We start from the raw sequence: 16,225 nt of genomic DNA, 5'->3' as shown, positions 1-16,225 counted from the left end.
TTCAAAAAGAATATGTCATCAATGTTGATGAAACTCAGATACTCAAATTAACCTTTTCTCCTTCACCAAACTCTTATGCTTTTGTTAATGGGATTGAGATACTTTCTATGCCAACTGATCTTTACATCCATGGAGACGTAAAATTGTCTGGGCATACTAATCCATATAACATCAATAACAGCACTGCTCTTGAAACTTTGTACAGGCTGAACGTGGGAGGCAATTTAGTTGGTAGCACAGAGGATACAGGGATGTATCGTGTATGGGATTCAGATGATGCATTTGTTGTTGGATATGGCTATCAAACTCCTCATTTTGATGATGCCAACATCACTTACACATCTGAAACCCCGGCTTATTCTGCGCCGAGGATAGTTTACACAGCCTCTAGGACTATGGCCAATCACAGCCAGAGCCTGGATTGGGAATTCCCTCTAAACTCTGGCTTCTATTATCTTTTCAGGCTCTTCAGGCTCCATTTTTGTTAGATTCAGCCGGAAGTTAAAAAAATAAACGATAGAAGTTTTTCCATTTCTATCGGAAACCAAAAAGCCGAGCGAGAGGCTGATGTAATAAAATGGAGTGAAGGCTGGAGAATCCCTGTGTACAAAGACTATGTGGTTAATGTTAGAAAGCAAGATGGTGAGCAAAACGTGACGCTTGATTTGAGTCCTAACCCAAATTCTGCGTATCAAAATGCTATCTTAAATGGCTTAGAAATTTTCAAGTTGAACGACTCAAATGGAAACCTCTCCGTGCTGAATCCTAAAATTTTCTTTCCGAATAATTCACCACCAAACAACAATAATAATAAGAGATCATCATCACACATCATTGCTGTTATCACTGCAGTGGCTGTTATTAGCGGAATTGCTTTGTTTTCAATTCTCTGTTTCCTAATTTTCCGGCGGTGGAAAAGGGGAAAAGATCTTCATACAAGCGTTACAAAGTCATCATGGATCCCTTTGTCAATTACATCGGACTCAATCCAAAGGACCGGTGGCTCAGGCTTATCAGCGCTACCATCCGATCTGTGCCGACTTTTTACTAGAAGAGATAAAAACCGCAACAGGTAATTTTGATGAAAAAATTGTGATTGGCTATGGAGGTTTCGGTAATGTGTACAAAGGATACATAGACAACGGCTCAACCATAGTTGCAGTCAAGAGATTGAATCCTTCATCAAAGCAAGGAGTCCACGAGTTCGAAACAGAGATTCACATGTTGTCAAAGCTAAGGCATGTGCATCTGGTGTCCTTAATTGGTTATTGTGATTATAACAATGAGATGATCTTGGTTTATGATTACATGTCTCATGGAACTCTTCGTGATCACTTGTACAAAACTGATAATGCTCCACTTCCATGGAAGAAACGCCTTGAGATTTGCATTGGCGCAGCAAAAGGATTGCATTATCTCCATACATGTATACGGTCACTTAATTCTACACTTGTATCTGTTCTGGTACTACATTGAAGTGTGTATTGAGTAAATTGAGTGATTTACTGGTAAAAAAGATAAAGATTAATTATTTTAATATAATAAGTTAGTATTATCTATAGTAGATATGATCGTTAAATTTAATTTCACAGGTAAAAAGGATATCATTATTCATCGAGATGTGAAGTCAACCAACATTTTATTGGATGATAAATGGGTTGCTAAGGTTTCAGATTTTGGGTTATCCAAAATCGGTCCACTTAGTGGATCAGGAAAAACCCATGTTAGCACTGTTGTGAAAGGAAGCTTTGGATATCTAGATCCTGAATACTATGAGCGACAACAATTGACAGAAAAATCTGATGTGTATTCTTTTGGGGTGGTGCTATTTGAAGTGTTGTGCGCTAGACCAGCATTAATTCCTAACATGCCGAAAGGGCAAGTGAATTTGGCTGATTGGGCTTGTAGGAGCTGTAAAAAAGGAAATCTTCAACAAATAATTGATCCGAATTTGGAAGGACAAATTGCCCCAGAGTGCTTAAACAAGTTTGCAGAAGCAGCATATAATTGCTTGAAGGATCAAGGAGTCCAAAGGCCATCAATGAATGACGTTGTCTGGAATTTGGAATTTATATTAAAGCTTCAAGATGCAGCTGATAATAGAGGTCACAAAATGGAATTGAACAGTTACCCAACTAGCCCGTATTTCCCCTTGATTATGAATGATCATACCAATATATCTACAGACGAAGGATTCGAGGCATTTTCAGGTTCACATGAAGTTGGAGGAAAATACACAAGCAGTGCTACATCCATGACCAGTAATAGTGATGACAAATTGAAGAGTGACACTATTTTCTCAGAGATTTTGAATCCATCGGGTCGATGAGATTGTTACAACTAGTATGATAAATTACATATTAGTTCTTCTCTGTTTTCTTTTTCCTTTGTTGAATTTATGTCCTTATTATATATGTAGATGAATTGAAGCCATTATTCAGAAGTATATAAGCTATAAAATAGTTTCACTATATTTTGTTGGGTGAACTTTGCTTCCTCTTTTTGTTTGTTTTGCATCTTTTGCTTTTTTATTTCCCATTTGATATCTGATATTTATATTAAAGCCCAACTAATTTAGATTTGTGCTGCGTATGACCTCATTCTAAAGGAAGCGCTTCCAACCAAGAATTTTTTCATACTCAAAACATAAATTTGAGACCTTTGATTTAGAGATGAACAGACCATACAGTGGATGTATGTTTTGCATCTACCCTCTCAGTTTTGATAAATAAAACAAATCAAACCATGCTAGGGATGGAATTATTAATTTCTTTAACTCAAGTAATTATTTGTTTGGTTACCTGAAATACACGACTCTCATTTGATGTGTCATCGTCACTCATGTACAATAATATTCAAATATGAACATGGAGGGATCCACAACCTTTTCAAAGAATTGTTAAAAGGAAAAAAAAAGTTGATGTCGTAAGAGAAAATACCTCTTATATCATTGGTTAATAAACATGCAAAAGTAGATACACTTTTTTTTTTTCCTTTTCATTTTTCTTTAGTGTTGAAAAGTCAGTTAAAAATTTAACAAAGAATCATCCAAAAATTCGAAAGAAAATAATTCAATACCTTTCATTTCACGTAAGTCTTTAGTCTATATATATATGGCCAAGAGGAATTATTGAGCGGAACATAACAAAGACTTACATTAAGAAAAGTCTTTTGTATGGCCTACATGAAAAGATAGACACCACAATTAACAATCATTATTTTAATTTTAATTTCTATTGTTTTTCTTTTTCCTTTTTGTATTCTCCTGGGTACATATATGGTTCCCATTTTTAGTGCAATAAATTCCTATTATTTGCACATTTAATTTCTCTGTCATTGTTTGACGAAGTCAACTCTTGAATACTTAATTGATTTCTCAGTGGTAGTTGAAAAAGCATATCACTACTACAGTAATTAACACAACCTCCATATGAGTAATTATGAACTTGTCACGAAATTTCCACAAATGTCTCAATTGATATGTTTTTGCTGAATTTATGAATTATATATATCGATGGATTGTAGCGAATAATATTCAGAGGTATATAAGCTACGTATAAAATACTTTCACCATTTTTTCTTGGATAGACTAGTCAAGTTCCATTGATATGGCCCCACGGAGAAGATTTTTAAGCTGAAGAAAACAAATTAATCACATCAAGAAAAAGATCTTTCATATTTCACTTGCCCTTAACAAAGCTAAAACACAAAGACTTGGACTAGTCGTCTTAATAATAATAATTTTTAAAAAAGTTAGGATTCTTTTGATGTGTCATCATCACTCGTACAAAATAATACAAATATGAATATAGAGGATCCACAATTCCTTCACAAAATTATCAAGAAGAAATTAAAAAGTTAATGTCATAAAAGAACATACTATCTTTCTATTTTTTCGCTAAGGACCTTCATGTTTTATTATATAATATAGATAAAAGTAAATAATATTTTCATCTAGAAGAAATACATATAAGGAGGCTATATCTTAAATTACTAATCTTACTCATCTTAATAAGGTGACCATCCTCCACTTATTATTAATTAGTCGTTTGGTGTGTGATATGAATTATAATTATTTTAGGGACAAAATGTAGGATTGTTTTATTTTGTGTTTGGTTGGAGGTATTAGGCAATATTGGGATTATTTATCATACCAATTTATACCTTAGTGACATGATAAGTTATCCCTCATACATGGTGGAATAACTTATCATAGGATAACTTATGCCGAGACTAAAAGGGTGTTTGGATTGACTTAAAAGTTGGTCAAACCTATTTTTAAGTCAGTTTTTAACTTCTAGGAGACTAGGACTGTTTGACAAATATAAAAATAACTTAAATAAGTTTAAAATGACTTAAAATAAGTTAACAAATATTTGACAAAGTTAAAAACAACTTATAATAAGTATAAAATGACTTTAAAAGATTATAAACCAAAAGTAGTCTCTCTCTGCTTTTATTTTTTTTGACTTAAAAGGAATAATACTTTTTTAAATCCAAACAAGCTCTAATTATTTTGAGATAACCTATTCCTAACCAAATGAAGAGAACACGCATTCATCTTATGTCATTGGTTAATAAACATGCAAAAGTAGATACTTGTTTAATTTTTTCCTTGTCATTTTTCGTTAGTGTTGAAAAGTCATATCAAAATTTAACAAAGAATCATTCAAATTCCAAAGAGAACAACCCAAAAAACTTCTATTTCGCGTATGTCTATACTCATATGGCCTACTGTTCTAGTGAAAAATAATTATTGAGTGGAACATGACAAAGACTATGGAAATAGACACCAATTAACTAGTTTTCTTCATTATTTCCTTTTTCGTTTTTGTATTTTCCTAGTTACATATATGGTCCCCATTTTCAGTGCAATAATTTCTAATTTTTAGATTGGCAGTGGAGTGGTGTGGGACGGATTGAGTTTAATCAGTAAAAAATTTAATTCACTTCGTTCCACTCCACATAATAATTTTTTTAATTTCAATCTGTCTCATTTCACTCCGCATAGACCCGCCCCACATGAAGCCGTCACACATAATTTTTTTAATATTTTTTTCTAGTTAAGTTTGACACTAAAAATAAATTCATTTTGTCATTAAATTGTACTAATTTAAGAGGATAGTGACTTAAAATTTATTTTTTAGAGGTCAATTGAGAAACATGTAAGAAATTGAGTCATTTTCATTTAATATCTTGAATATTTTAGAAGCTTTAAAGTTATTATTTTAATAAATAATGTTCTATCACTCTTATAACATATAAAAAGTTAAAATTAAATTTAAACCCACATAATATCTCATATATCCGTAACCCGCCCGCCCGCATTAACTTTTTTTTTAAAAATCCACTTCAACCCACCCCGCATCTACCACACAACCTTAAACCCGCCCCATCCATTGTCATCCCTACTTATCTTTGCACCTTTAATTTCTCTTGTCTTTCTTTGACTAGGTCAACTCTTGGATATCACTGGTTTTTCAGTCCATGAAAATCAGTTAACCATATAATTAAGTAACTAATAGAGTATCAACCAACGGTAGATTTTCTTACGTGATCAGATAATCTTTATTTTAATTAAGTATATAGACTTACGTACTTTTAAAATGTTTTATAAGAAATTTAGGACCCGTTTGGCCATATATAAATATTCTCTTGAAAAATTTGGAGAAAATTTAGAAATTAGTGTTTGGCTATATAATTTGTGATCACTTGGCAAATAGTATATTTAGACAACATCTCAAGTTCCCAAGTTCTAGAAAAAAAAATATGGGCCAAATTCTAGTATTTGAGAATTTTTACAAATTTAAAACTCACCCCAAAACTTTTATATTTTATAAAAAGACCATCATTTTTAATTTTGGATAAATTTCATTCCTATTTGTTGTACAAAATTTATATTATATACATATTTTAAATAATTTTTATTCGAACTTGCTCTTCCGAAAAGTCACTTCCAATTATACAAGTAATAATAGTAGTTTTTTTTTATTATATAAATCAATGATACTTTCCTTTTGTTTTCTTCCTCTTTTTTTAAATTCATATTAATTATATTTGTTATCATAACTTTCACATAACATTTTTAATTATAAAATGATAATGCATTCCATTTCCACCGTCTCTACTCTCTTGTTTATTTTTATCACTTTCCGAGTTTTTTTATTTTTCTGTTTTAGAGTTTAACAACAATCATTCATGCTGAATGAAAACAAGTTTTATGATTTCTCTACAATGCAAATAAATAATAAGATTAAGAATATTGCATGCATGTGTGAAGAGGGAAAAATTTAATACGAGAAAGGGACTAGAGGTTACTATTCTCCACTAATTATATAGTATTAACTAAGAGGACACTCATTTCATTGCTTAATAAACATGCAAAAGTAGATACTTTAATTTTTATTTCCTTGTCATTTTCCCTTAGTGTTGACAAGTCAAGTCAAAATTTAACAAAGAATCATCCAAATTTCCAAGAAAATAACCCAAAACCTTTTATTTCATGTATGTCTATACTCATATGGCCTACTCTCTAGTGGAATATATATACAATATAATTATTGAGATGGAACATAATAAAGACTATATATATGAAAATGAAAGGCAATATCTTTATTAGTAAGAAAAATCGTTTGCATGGGCTACAAGAAAAAAATAGACCCCGATTACCAAGTCTTCTTCACCTTTCATATTTCATTGTTTCCTTTTTCTTTTTATATTTTCATATGGTCCCTATTTTAACTGCAATAATTCCTAATCTTTGCACCTTTAATTTCTTTGTCATTCTTTGTCTAGGCCACCAACTTTTTACTTGGAGCATGTTTGCCATGGGTTTAAAAACTATTTATTTCTACACGTAATTTTTAAAGAGCAACTTTCGCATATAGCAAATATAAAAATCATATTTGTATGTTATAACTATAGTTTGTATAATTGCGCCCACTATGGAGCATCAAATTGTATAACTCGCTGGCATGAGCTTCAGATTTGTATAATTTCGCTAGCAGACCATTTGTATAAATCGCTGGCAGCCTATTGTTTGTATAAATCGCTGACAGCCACTCAATTCAATTTTATGTATTTGTATATCTGCATAAAATTTGAATGTATATACAATTGAATCGAAATAAAACATTTGTATATCGAATCTCTCTCTCTCTCTCGCTTTATACAACACAAATTATACATTGTAATTTGTATAATCTGTGTTTATATAAAGCGAGAAAGAGAGAAAGACAAAAGAGAATTAGGCAGGGAAAGATCTATATTTGTATAATTATAAGTGTATAGGACGAAAATATATGTATTCGTATTTATATATACAATTTTCTCTCGCTTTATACAAACACAAACGTATTTTATACATTTGTGTTTGTATAAAGTGAGAGAGGAGAGGGAGAGACTGGCGAGAGTGACGAGCGAAAAACCTAGGTAGAGAGGCAAATGGCAACTGTTTGCTATAAGTTACAATTAAATCAAACTGTAGTATAACATTTAATTTGAATTAATAGTTTGCTATTATATACAATTTTCCCTTTTTTAAAATGACTTTTTAGAAAAGTACTTTTAAAAAATAATAATTTGTGTTTGGTTAATTCATTTGAAAAATAATTTTTTTATAAGCAAACTATATTTGATTAATTTTTTCTAAAAATATGCTTTCGAGAGTCAAATTACGAAAATCAACAAGCGTTAATGTACTTTTAATATTAAGATTATTTTATAGAGAGGAACTATTTTAAACCACTATTATAAATTTTTTAATTAAATTAAAATATATATATTCAAATTTTCAATTAATATTATACTTTTTTTGGGAGGACTGAATCTTTAATTGTTATTTTCTTTTCTAATCTTGCAAAAATATTATTTTTACTTTTTTTTTTCTAATTCTACAAATAATATATAAAATATATAATAATAATATTTAAACATAAAATAAAAATAAAAATTTATTATAAACTTAATAAACCTATGATATGTGCTAATTAATTAATAAGAGATACATTAGCAAATATGTACATGTATAGGGAAGAGATATTTTAGTCTTGAAAAGAATAACTTTTCTGCTTGCAGAAATTTTAAGCTTCTTTCCGTTCACTAGAGAAGCTGCTTCTGCTTTCATTTAAAAACAATTTATAGATTTGCCAAACACTTAATTTTCAATAAAAAAAATTATTTTCTCAAAATAAGTGTTTTTTGGCATCTAACAACAATGTCAAATATGCTCTTAAAATGCTGAAGGAAAAAAAAAAACTTAAAAGATGATCAGTATTGCTTTGTATCCTTGTTAAGTTTAGTTATACACGCATATAATAATAAATAGATTTTTATATAAGTTACTATAATTTTGGTAATTGTTTTTGTACAAAACTTGAACAAAATGGTCTAGGTGAACGTCAGTTTTTTATACAAAAAAATCGAGAGAAGGCTCAAAATAGTCCCTCATCTTTGGGTTAAGACTCAAAGTCATTCTTGAGTTTTCACATGGAACACTAATAATTCCTCATGTTTACAATGTTGGTGCACTTTTGGTCCTTCCCTAAACTTTTATCTATTTTTTAACATTAATTTTGTTCATAATTTTGACTGCAATAATTCCTAATCTTTGCACCTTAAATTTCTGTCATTCTTTGACTAGGCCACCTACATTTTACTTGGAGCATGCTTGCCATGGGTTTAAAAACTAGGAGTACTATTTATTTCTACACGTACTTTTTTTAAATTAATTTTTAGAAAAGTACTTTTAAAAAATACAATAATTTGTGTTTGGTTAATTTATTTAAAAAATATTTTTTTTTCATAAGCAAACGGTAAGTGATTAATCTTTTCTAAAAAAATGCTTTTGAGAGTCAAATTACAAAAAATAGCAAGTGTCAATGTACTTTTGATATTAAGATTATTTTATAGAAAGAACTATTATAAATTTTTTAATTAAATTAAAATGTATGTATTCAAATTTTCAATTAATATTATACCTTTTTTGGGAGGACTAAATCTTTAATTGTTATTTTCTTTTCTAATCTTGCGAAGATATTATTGTTACCTTTTTTTCTAATTATGTAAAATAATATATAAAATAATACTCCATTTAAACATAAAATAAAATATAAATTTATCATAAACTTAATAAACCTATGAGATATGCTACATTAGTAAATATGTATATATAGGGAAGATATATTTTAGTCTTGAAAAAAATAATTTTTTTGCTTGCAGAAATTTTAAGCTTCTTTTCGGCCACCAGAGAAACAGTTTTTGCTTCCATTTAAAAGCAATTTATAATTTTGCCAAACACTTAATTTTCAATAAAAATATTATTTTTTTCTCAAAATAAGTGTTTTTTTGGCATCTAACAACAATGTCAAATATGCTCTTAAAATGCTAAAGGAAAAAAAAAAACTTAAAGATGATCAATTTTGCTTTGTATCTTTGTTAACTTTAGTTACACACATAATAATAAATAGATTTTTATATCAGTTACTATAATTTTGGTATTTGTTTTTGTACAAAACTTGAACAAAATGGTCTAGGTGACCATCAGTTTTTAATACAGAAAAATTGAAATAACAGAATGACTTGATCATTGAAGAAGTAGATATCTGTACACCAAATAGCAGAGAAATTTCAGAACAACGCCATGTTATTCATTGCTCTGATTTCCTCTCTCCTATTACATCTAATGACAGTCACTATGACTCTCACGCCACAGTACGATTACAATGCCACAGACAATCTTTTGCTGAATTGTGGCAGAGTATTGGAAGGCACAAAATTAGCAGCCCCCATTGAAGATATCAATGGCCGTCAATGGTATACAGATGCCCACTACCCAAATTTCCTACCTTACAACTTTTCAGGAATATCCACAACAACCACAGCTTCTGAACAAGACCTTTCAGTCAATAGAGTTCCTTATATGACAGGCACCCGTATTATGCTATCTCAATTCACCTACACTTTTCGTGTTTCCCCTGGAGCCAAATTCCTCCGTCTCTATTTTTACCCCGCCGATTACTCTGGCTACGACAAATCAGAATCTTTTTTTTCAGTCACTGCTAATCATTTTACCCTCTTGAGTAACTTCAGCGCTTTCTACACAGTCTCTGCAAGTACCAATTCTAGTAAAGCTGTACGAAAAGAATTTGTCATTAATGTTAATGAAACTCAGATACTCTATATAACCTTTTCTCCCTCGCCAAACTCTTATGCTTTTGTTAATGGGATTGAGATAGTTTCCATGCCCACCAATCTTTACCTCGGTGGAGATAATCACATCAAATTGGTTGGCCAGACTGATCCTTATTCCATCAATAACAACACTGCTCTTGAANTTTTCAGTCACTGCTAATCAGTTTACCCTCTTGAGTAACTTCAGCGCTTTCTACACAGTCTCTGCAAGTAACAATTCTAGTAAAGCTGTTCGAAAAGAATTTGTCATTAATGTTAATGAAACTCAGATACTCTATGTAACCTTTTCTCCCTCGCCAAACTCTTATGCTTTTGTTAATGGGATTGAGATAGTTTCCATGCCCACCAATCTTTACCTCGGTGGAGATAATCACATCAAATTGGTTGGCCAGACTGATCCTTATTCCATCAATAACAACACTGCTCTTGAAACTTTGTACAGGCTGAACGTGGGAGGACATTCAGTTGCTAGCACGGAGGATACAGGGATGTATCGTGTATGGGATTCAGATGAGGAATTTGTTGTTGTATATGGCTTCCAAACTCCTAAATTTGATGTCAACATCACTTACACTACTGAAACTCCGCCTTATGTTGCGCCCAGGATAGTTTACTTAACCTCTAGGACCATGGCCAATAACAGCCAGAGCCTGGATTGGATATTCCCTCTAGATTCTGGTTTCTATTATCTTTTCAGGCTCCATTTTTGTCAGAATCAGCCGGAAGTTAATGAAACAAACCACAGGATTTTCTACATATACATTGGAAAACAAACGGCAGAAAAACAAGTTGGACTAAGTGGTGGCGGGGGATTCACAACGTACAGAGACTACGTGGTGTTTGTGAGAGACCCAGATGTCCGGCTAAGCAAGGACAAAGTGTGGCTTGAATTGGGACCTAACATGAAAACTAGAGCTGTGTATGATATTGCTATGTTAAATGGCTTGGAAATTTTCAAATTGAGCGATCCAAATGGAAATCTGGCCGTTCCATATCCTGAAGAAGGTTCGATCAAATCACCACCACTCCCAAACAACAACAACAAGAAAAGAATATCATGGCATATCATTGTTGCTATCATCGCAGGTGTGACTAGTGGTATTGTTGTTTTCTCAATCCTGGGTTTCTTAATTTCCCGACGAACTGGGGGGAAAGATCATAGTACAAGTATTCCCAAGTCATCATCACTACCATCCGATCTGTGCCGACACTTTTCAATAGCAGAGATAAAAAATGCAACAGACAATTTTGATGAAAAATTTGTGATTGGATATGGAGGATTTGGTAATGTTTATAAAGGGTACCTCGACAATGGTACAATCACAGTTGCAGTCAAGAGATCAAATCCTTCATCAAAGCAAGGGATTCGCGAGTTCCAAACAGAGATTGAGATGTTATCATCAAAGCTAAGACATCGACAGCTAGTGTCCTTAATTGGTTATTGTGATGATAAGAATGAGATGATCTTGGTTTATGATTACATGGCTAATGGAACCCTCCGTGATCACTTGTACAACACTGACAATGCTCCTCTTCCATGGAAGAAACGCCTTGACATTTGCATTGGTGCAGCTAAAGGATTATATTACCTCCATTCAGGTAACTAATGATATACATATTTTTTGTTTGGTAAAAAATTATTGGGTCAGAATAGATCAAAAAACGGGTCAAATATTGGGTCAAATGCAGAACACGACTCAACCTCCCAAATTGGATTTTGTTTGTTCGAGTTGCATTTTGACATGTTTTGATTGAATAGTTTGATGAGTCATTTCGGGTTTTATGTCAAGCCAACAACCAATTTACAATCCAATATGTTTAATTTTGAGTAAATTACTTGATGAAAGTTGATTTTGTTGCTATAGGTACCAAACATACGATCATTCACCGTGATGTCAAGTCAACTAACATCCTATTGGATGATAAATGGGTTGCCAAGGTGTCTGATTTTGGGTTGTCCAAAGTAGGTTCAGTAGATGGGACAGATACTACCCATGTTAGCACTGCAGTGAAAGGAAGTTTTGGGTACGTAGATCCTGAATACTACAAGCGCCAACGATTGACAGTAAAATCAGATGTTTATTCATTTGGGGCGGTTCTGTTTGAAGTGTTATGTGGTAGGCCAGCAATAAATCCAAACTTGCCAACTGGGCAAGTGAATTTGGCTGAGTGGGCTTGTAGGAGTTGTGAAAAAAGAAATGTTGAAGAAATAATTGATCCTAACTTGAAAGGACAAATAGCCCCAGAATGCTTAAGCAAGTTTGCAGAATTGGCATATCATTGTTTGAGGGAACAAGGCGTCGAAAGGCCATCAATGGGTGATGTTGTGAGAAGTTTAGAATTTGCATTACAGCTCCAAGAGGGTGCAGATAATGAGGTGGATGGATACGTAAACCCTTCTTTTCCATTGATTATTAATGGTGATGCTAATGTAAGGACGAATGAAGATGAGATAAGTGAAGTTGAAAGAAAACTGACAAGCAATGGTATATCCATGTCGGTCAGTAGGAGTGCCAAATTGAACAACGTTGCCATTTTCTCTGAGATTGTAAATCCATTGGGTCGATGAAATATTGAAATGTTTTAGACTTTTCAGGTTTAAGGTCCAATTCTTTGTATCATTTTTTTACAGGTCAAACTTGTAAAAGACAACTTACAGGAATCCATTATATTAGAGGCTAAACTTTTTTATTTGAATAAAAATTAATGATGAAGTTTCCCTTAATTATGTTTACAAATTTGATTTGAAAAAGAGGAAATACTCAATCTAAATTACTCTAATAGTCATTGCATCTAAAATAAAAACATATATAAAGAAATACATAATTTGAACTCTATTGAGTACACATTTTGGATAAGAAAATTTAAACTTCCAAGGATCTGAAGTAAAACAAAAAAACGTAAAGAGAGATTCTATTCACGTGAAATTATATAAAAAGCAAAATATAGAATCAATTATTTCTTTTCCTACCTAAAATAATTCAGGATTCTTATTTGACATGTCATTGTCACTTGTACACAATAATACAAAGAGGAATCTGGAGGGATCCACAACTTCGTCACAAAATTATCAAGAAGAAATTAAAAGGTTAATGTCATATATAAGAGAACATACTATTTTTTTTTCTTTTTTCGCTAATCATCTTTCGTACTTAACATAAAGTCGATCAAAATAAATAATATCCTCACCCAAGAGAAGGGGACTAGAGGTTACTATTCTCCCCTAATCCTACTCCCTCCGACCCATATTATAAGTCACCCCTTTCTAAAAATAGTTGGACCACAATATATGTCATTTTATAAAATTTATGCATAAATTACCATATTTTGCCCATTATACCCTTGATTGATTGATTAATTAATCTTGAAAATGTATTTACTTTGACTAACCTAGGAAATCTATAAGTAATTAATTTCATTAGGAGAGTACTTCATTCATTAATTAACTACTTTCTTTATTCACTACTTATTCTATAAAATCTGATTTTGAAAAAAAATATCAACAAACAAATTAAAAATAAAAGATGAAAAAAAATTCAAAAATAATCTTGAAAGTTGAAGATTCAACAAATTTTATCAAGGAAGATGACATTTCAAAAAGTTCAAAGGATGTAAAAATAGAAGCCTCAACCAAAACATGTGAAGGCCAAATTGAGAAAAATCAAGATCCAAATAAAGGAGTTATGCACCATTTAAATAAAAAAAATAAATGATTTGTTGAACTAGAACTACAATTCATTTGTCGTCTAATTTCATTATCAATAACATCTTATTTAGCAGGAAAATTTAGATCAATTTGAAGCAATGAAATTTGAATATTTTGTGATGTTGTCATGTTTGTTTTAAGAATTTATATATAAAAATATAAAAAAAACATTTTACACAAAATATATAGGAAAATTGAGGTGAGAAAAACTTGATTTTTTAAATTTTTTTGGATCAATTGGTGAAAAATTTGGCTCCAAAAAGTAAAATTTAAATAGTCATCTAAATGCATTTATATTTTTGAAATCTAACATTTCATCATTTATTACAAAGTTGTCATAAACAAACACTAAATAAGGACATAAGAGTAAAATTACCTTATTTCTTAATGCAAGTGCAAAAGGAAAAGGTGACTTATAATATGGGACGGAGGGAGTATTAACTAAGAGGACATTGCATATCATTGGTTAATAAATGCAAAATAGATACTCCCTAATTATCTGTCCACTTTTGAATTGACATACTAATTAAGAAAATAATGATTGATTGAGTTTACCATTTTACCCCTATTTTTTCAAAGTAATTAATTGAAGTATAAAAAGTAAAAAAAAATTGTCTTTTCTTGATTTACTCGGCCTGGATTGGGAATTCCAGGCTCCATTTTTGTGAGATTCAGGTCATCTCCAATCCACTTCTATTTTACTTTCTATTCTCTATATTTGGAAAGTAAAATTGAGAATGGGCACTCCAACCCACCTCCATATGTTGAATAGTATTTCTCAAAATTTAGAGAATTACTATTCACACTCTCTTTGGATAGACTAGTGAAATTCCATTCATACTACCCTACGGAGAAGATTTTTAAGCAGAAGGAAACAAATTAATCACATCAAGAATAAATACCTTTCCTAATTCACTTGCAACTTAACAGTGCAAAAACACAAAGACTTTGACTAGTATCCGGATGAAAGAAAAAGTAAATTAATAAAGGGGTGGAATTATTAATTAACTGTACAAACAAATTGTATTTCTTTTCCCAGAAATTCAGGATCCACAACTTTTTACAGAATTATTATTACCAAAACAAAAGGTTAACGTCCTATGAGAACATACATTTGGAATTTCTAAGCTAGCGTTTGGCTCCAAGTTCTCAAATACTCTTGGTAAATTATATCTGAGTGAAGTTTTTGGTGAAGTTTCACCATGTGTTTGGCCTTAAATTTTCCCAAAAATATTTACTATTTCAAAAAATATGATTTATACCCATAAGTTTTAAAAATTACTCTTATTAAAAATGCCCATAAATTTGTAATATCATTTTATAATGAATATGGTCCATTAAAAAATAACCTTATAACTAATATAATTGTTAACAATCAACAATAACAAAATAACAATATAAGCAAAACAATACATTAGTCGCCAATTCAAACTTGTTATTGATTCAATTATAATTATAACCCATTAAACACAAATTGTTCCTTTTCTCAATTTCTCACTCAAAATAGAACTCAAACTTTTCTGGAGTTAAAAATATTAGTTGGAATTAATAAATAATGGATTTTTTTTTTTTATAAAATATAAACGTTTGAAGTAATTTTTGAATTTTTAAAATTCCCAAATATTAGAACTTGGCCCAAATACTAATTTTTTCTAGTATTTGAGAACTTGAGATCTTGACAAATATATTTGTCAAGTTATATGACCAAATATCACCTTCCATATTTTTCCCAAGTATTCTTGGGGCCAAACGGGTCTTAAATTTGTTTAGGCTTCCAAAGAGTACTAATTATAAGGGTAAAATAAAATTCGAAATAAATATTTTTTTTAAAATGATCAATTAATATGGGACTAAGAGAGTAATGCACTTGTAAACAAAATAATGTGACAAATATTGTGGTTGGGACTTGGGAAGGAGAGTATTTTTTTTTCCCACCTCATTTTTCCGTTGATGTTGAAAAGTCTTTGGTCAATTTAACAAAGAATCATCCAAATTCCAAAGAAAATAACCCAAAACCTTTCCTTTCAAGCATGTCGACTATTGCTCCAGTGGGACATAACAAAGATTATTATGAAAATGAAAGGCAGCATCCATTGCCTACGAGAAAAAGATGTACACCCCCAATTAACAACTTTTCCTTTACCATTTCTATTTCTCTGTGTATTTTCTTGGGTACATATATGGTCCCCTTCATTAGTGCAGTAATCCTAATAGTAATTTCACTTGTATTCTTCGATGAAGGCAGCTCTTGCCTCACTGATTTTTACTCCATTTATTTGGTGCACTTATAATAAGTTACTTTTGGTATTTATTTTTTGTACAAAACTT

General features: G+C 31.1%; 2 protein-coding genes and 1 pseudogene across 3 annotated transcripts in view; all 3 read left to right on the top strand.

The window, feature by feature from the left end:
* The window catches only part of LOC125849451 (receptor-like protein kinase FERONIA), a 16,455-nt pseudogene extending 13,968 nt beyond the window's left edge, over positions 1–2,487 (top strand). Inside the window, exon 2 of the transcript XR_007444630.1 lies at positions 1,593–2,487. The product of XR_007444630.1 is annotated as a receptor-like protein kinase FERONIA (transcript). The remainder of the gene's footprint in view (positions 1–1,592) is intronic.
* The window catches only part of LOC125849450 (receptor-like protein kinase FERONIA), a 21,727-nt gene extending 8,862 nt beyond the window's left edge, over positions 1–12,865 (top strand). The window contains exon 3 of the mRNA XM_049529535.1: positions 12,795–12,865. The gene's annotated coding sequence lies outside the window, so the exon portion shown is untranslated. The remainder of the gene's footprint in view (positions 1–12,794) is intronic.
* On the top strand, positions 9,532–12,779 carry LOC125847475 (receptor-like protein kinase FERONIA). Its single transcript, XM_049527087.1, has 3 exons — positions 9,532–10,289; positions 10,336–11,790; positions 12,057–12,779. The coding sequence occupies exons 1-3, from the start codon at positions 9,641–9,643 to the stop codon at positions 12,758–12,760; spliced, it is 2,808 nt and encodes a 935-aa protein (XP_049383044.1). The 5' UTR covers positions 9,532–9,640; the 3' UTR covers positions 12,761–12,779.
* Positions 12,866–16,225: the final 3,360 nt, after the last annotated feature.

This window comes from Solanum stenotomum, chromosome 12 (genome assembly GCF_019186545.1).
Source record: "Solanum stenotomum isolate F172 chromosome 12, ASM1918654v1, whole genome shotgun sequence".
NCBI classification, from domain to species: domain Eukaryota; kingdom Viridiplantae; phylum Streptophyta; class Magnoliopsida; order Solanales; family Solanaceae; genus Solanum; species Solanum stenotomum.
Note: the sequence above shows the minus strand (reverse complement) of the source record. Positions and strands in the feature narration are given on the sequence as shown.

Bases quoted from the DNA above. Each gene is read 5' to 3' on its own strand.
- LOC125847475 (XM_049527087.1), top strand. From the start codon at position 9,641: ATGTTATTCATTGCTCTGATTTCCTCTCTCCTATTACATCTAATGACA. The intron at 11,791-12,056 runs GTAACTAATGAT...TTGTTGCTATAG, and splicing joins ATTATATTACCTCCATTCAG to GTACCAAACATACGATCATT.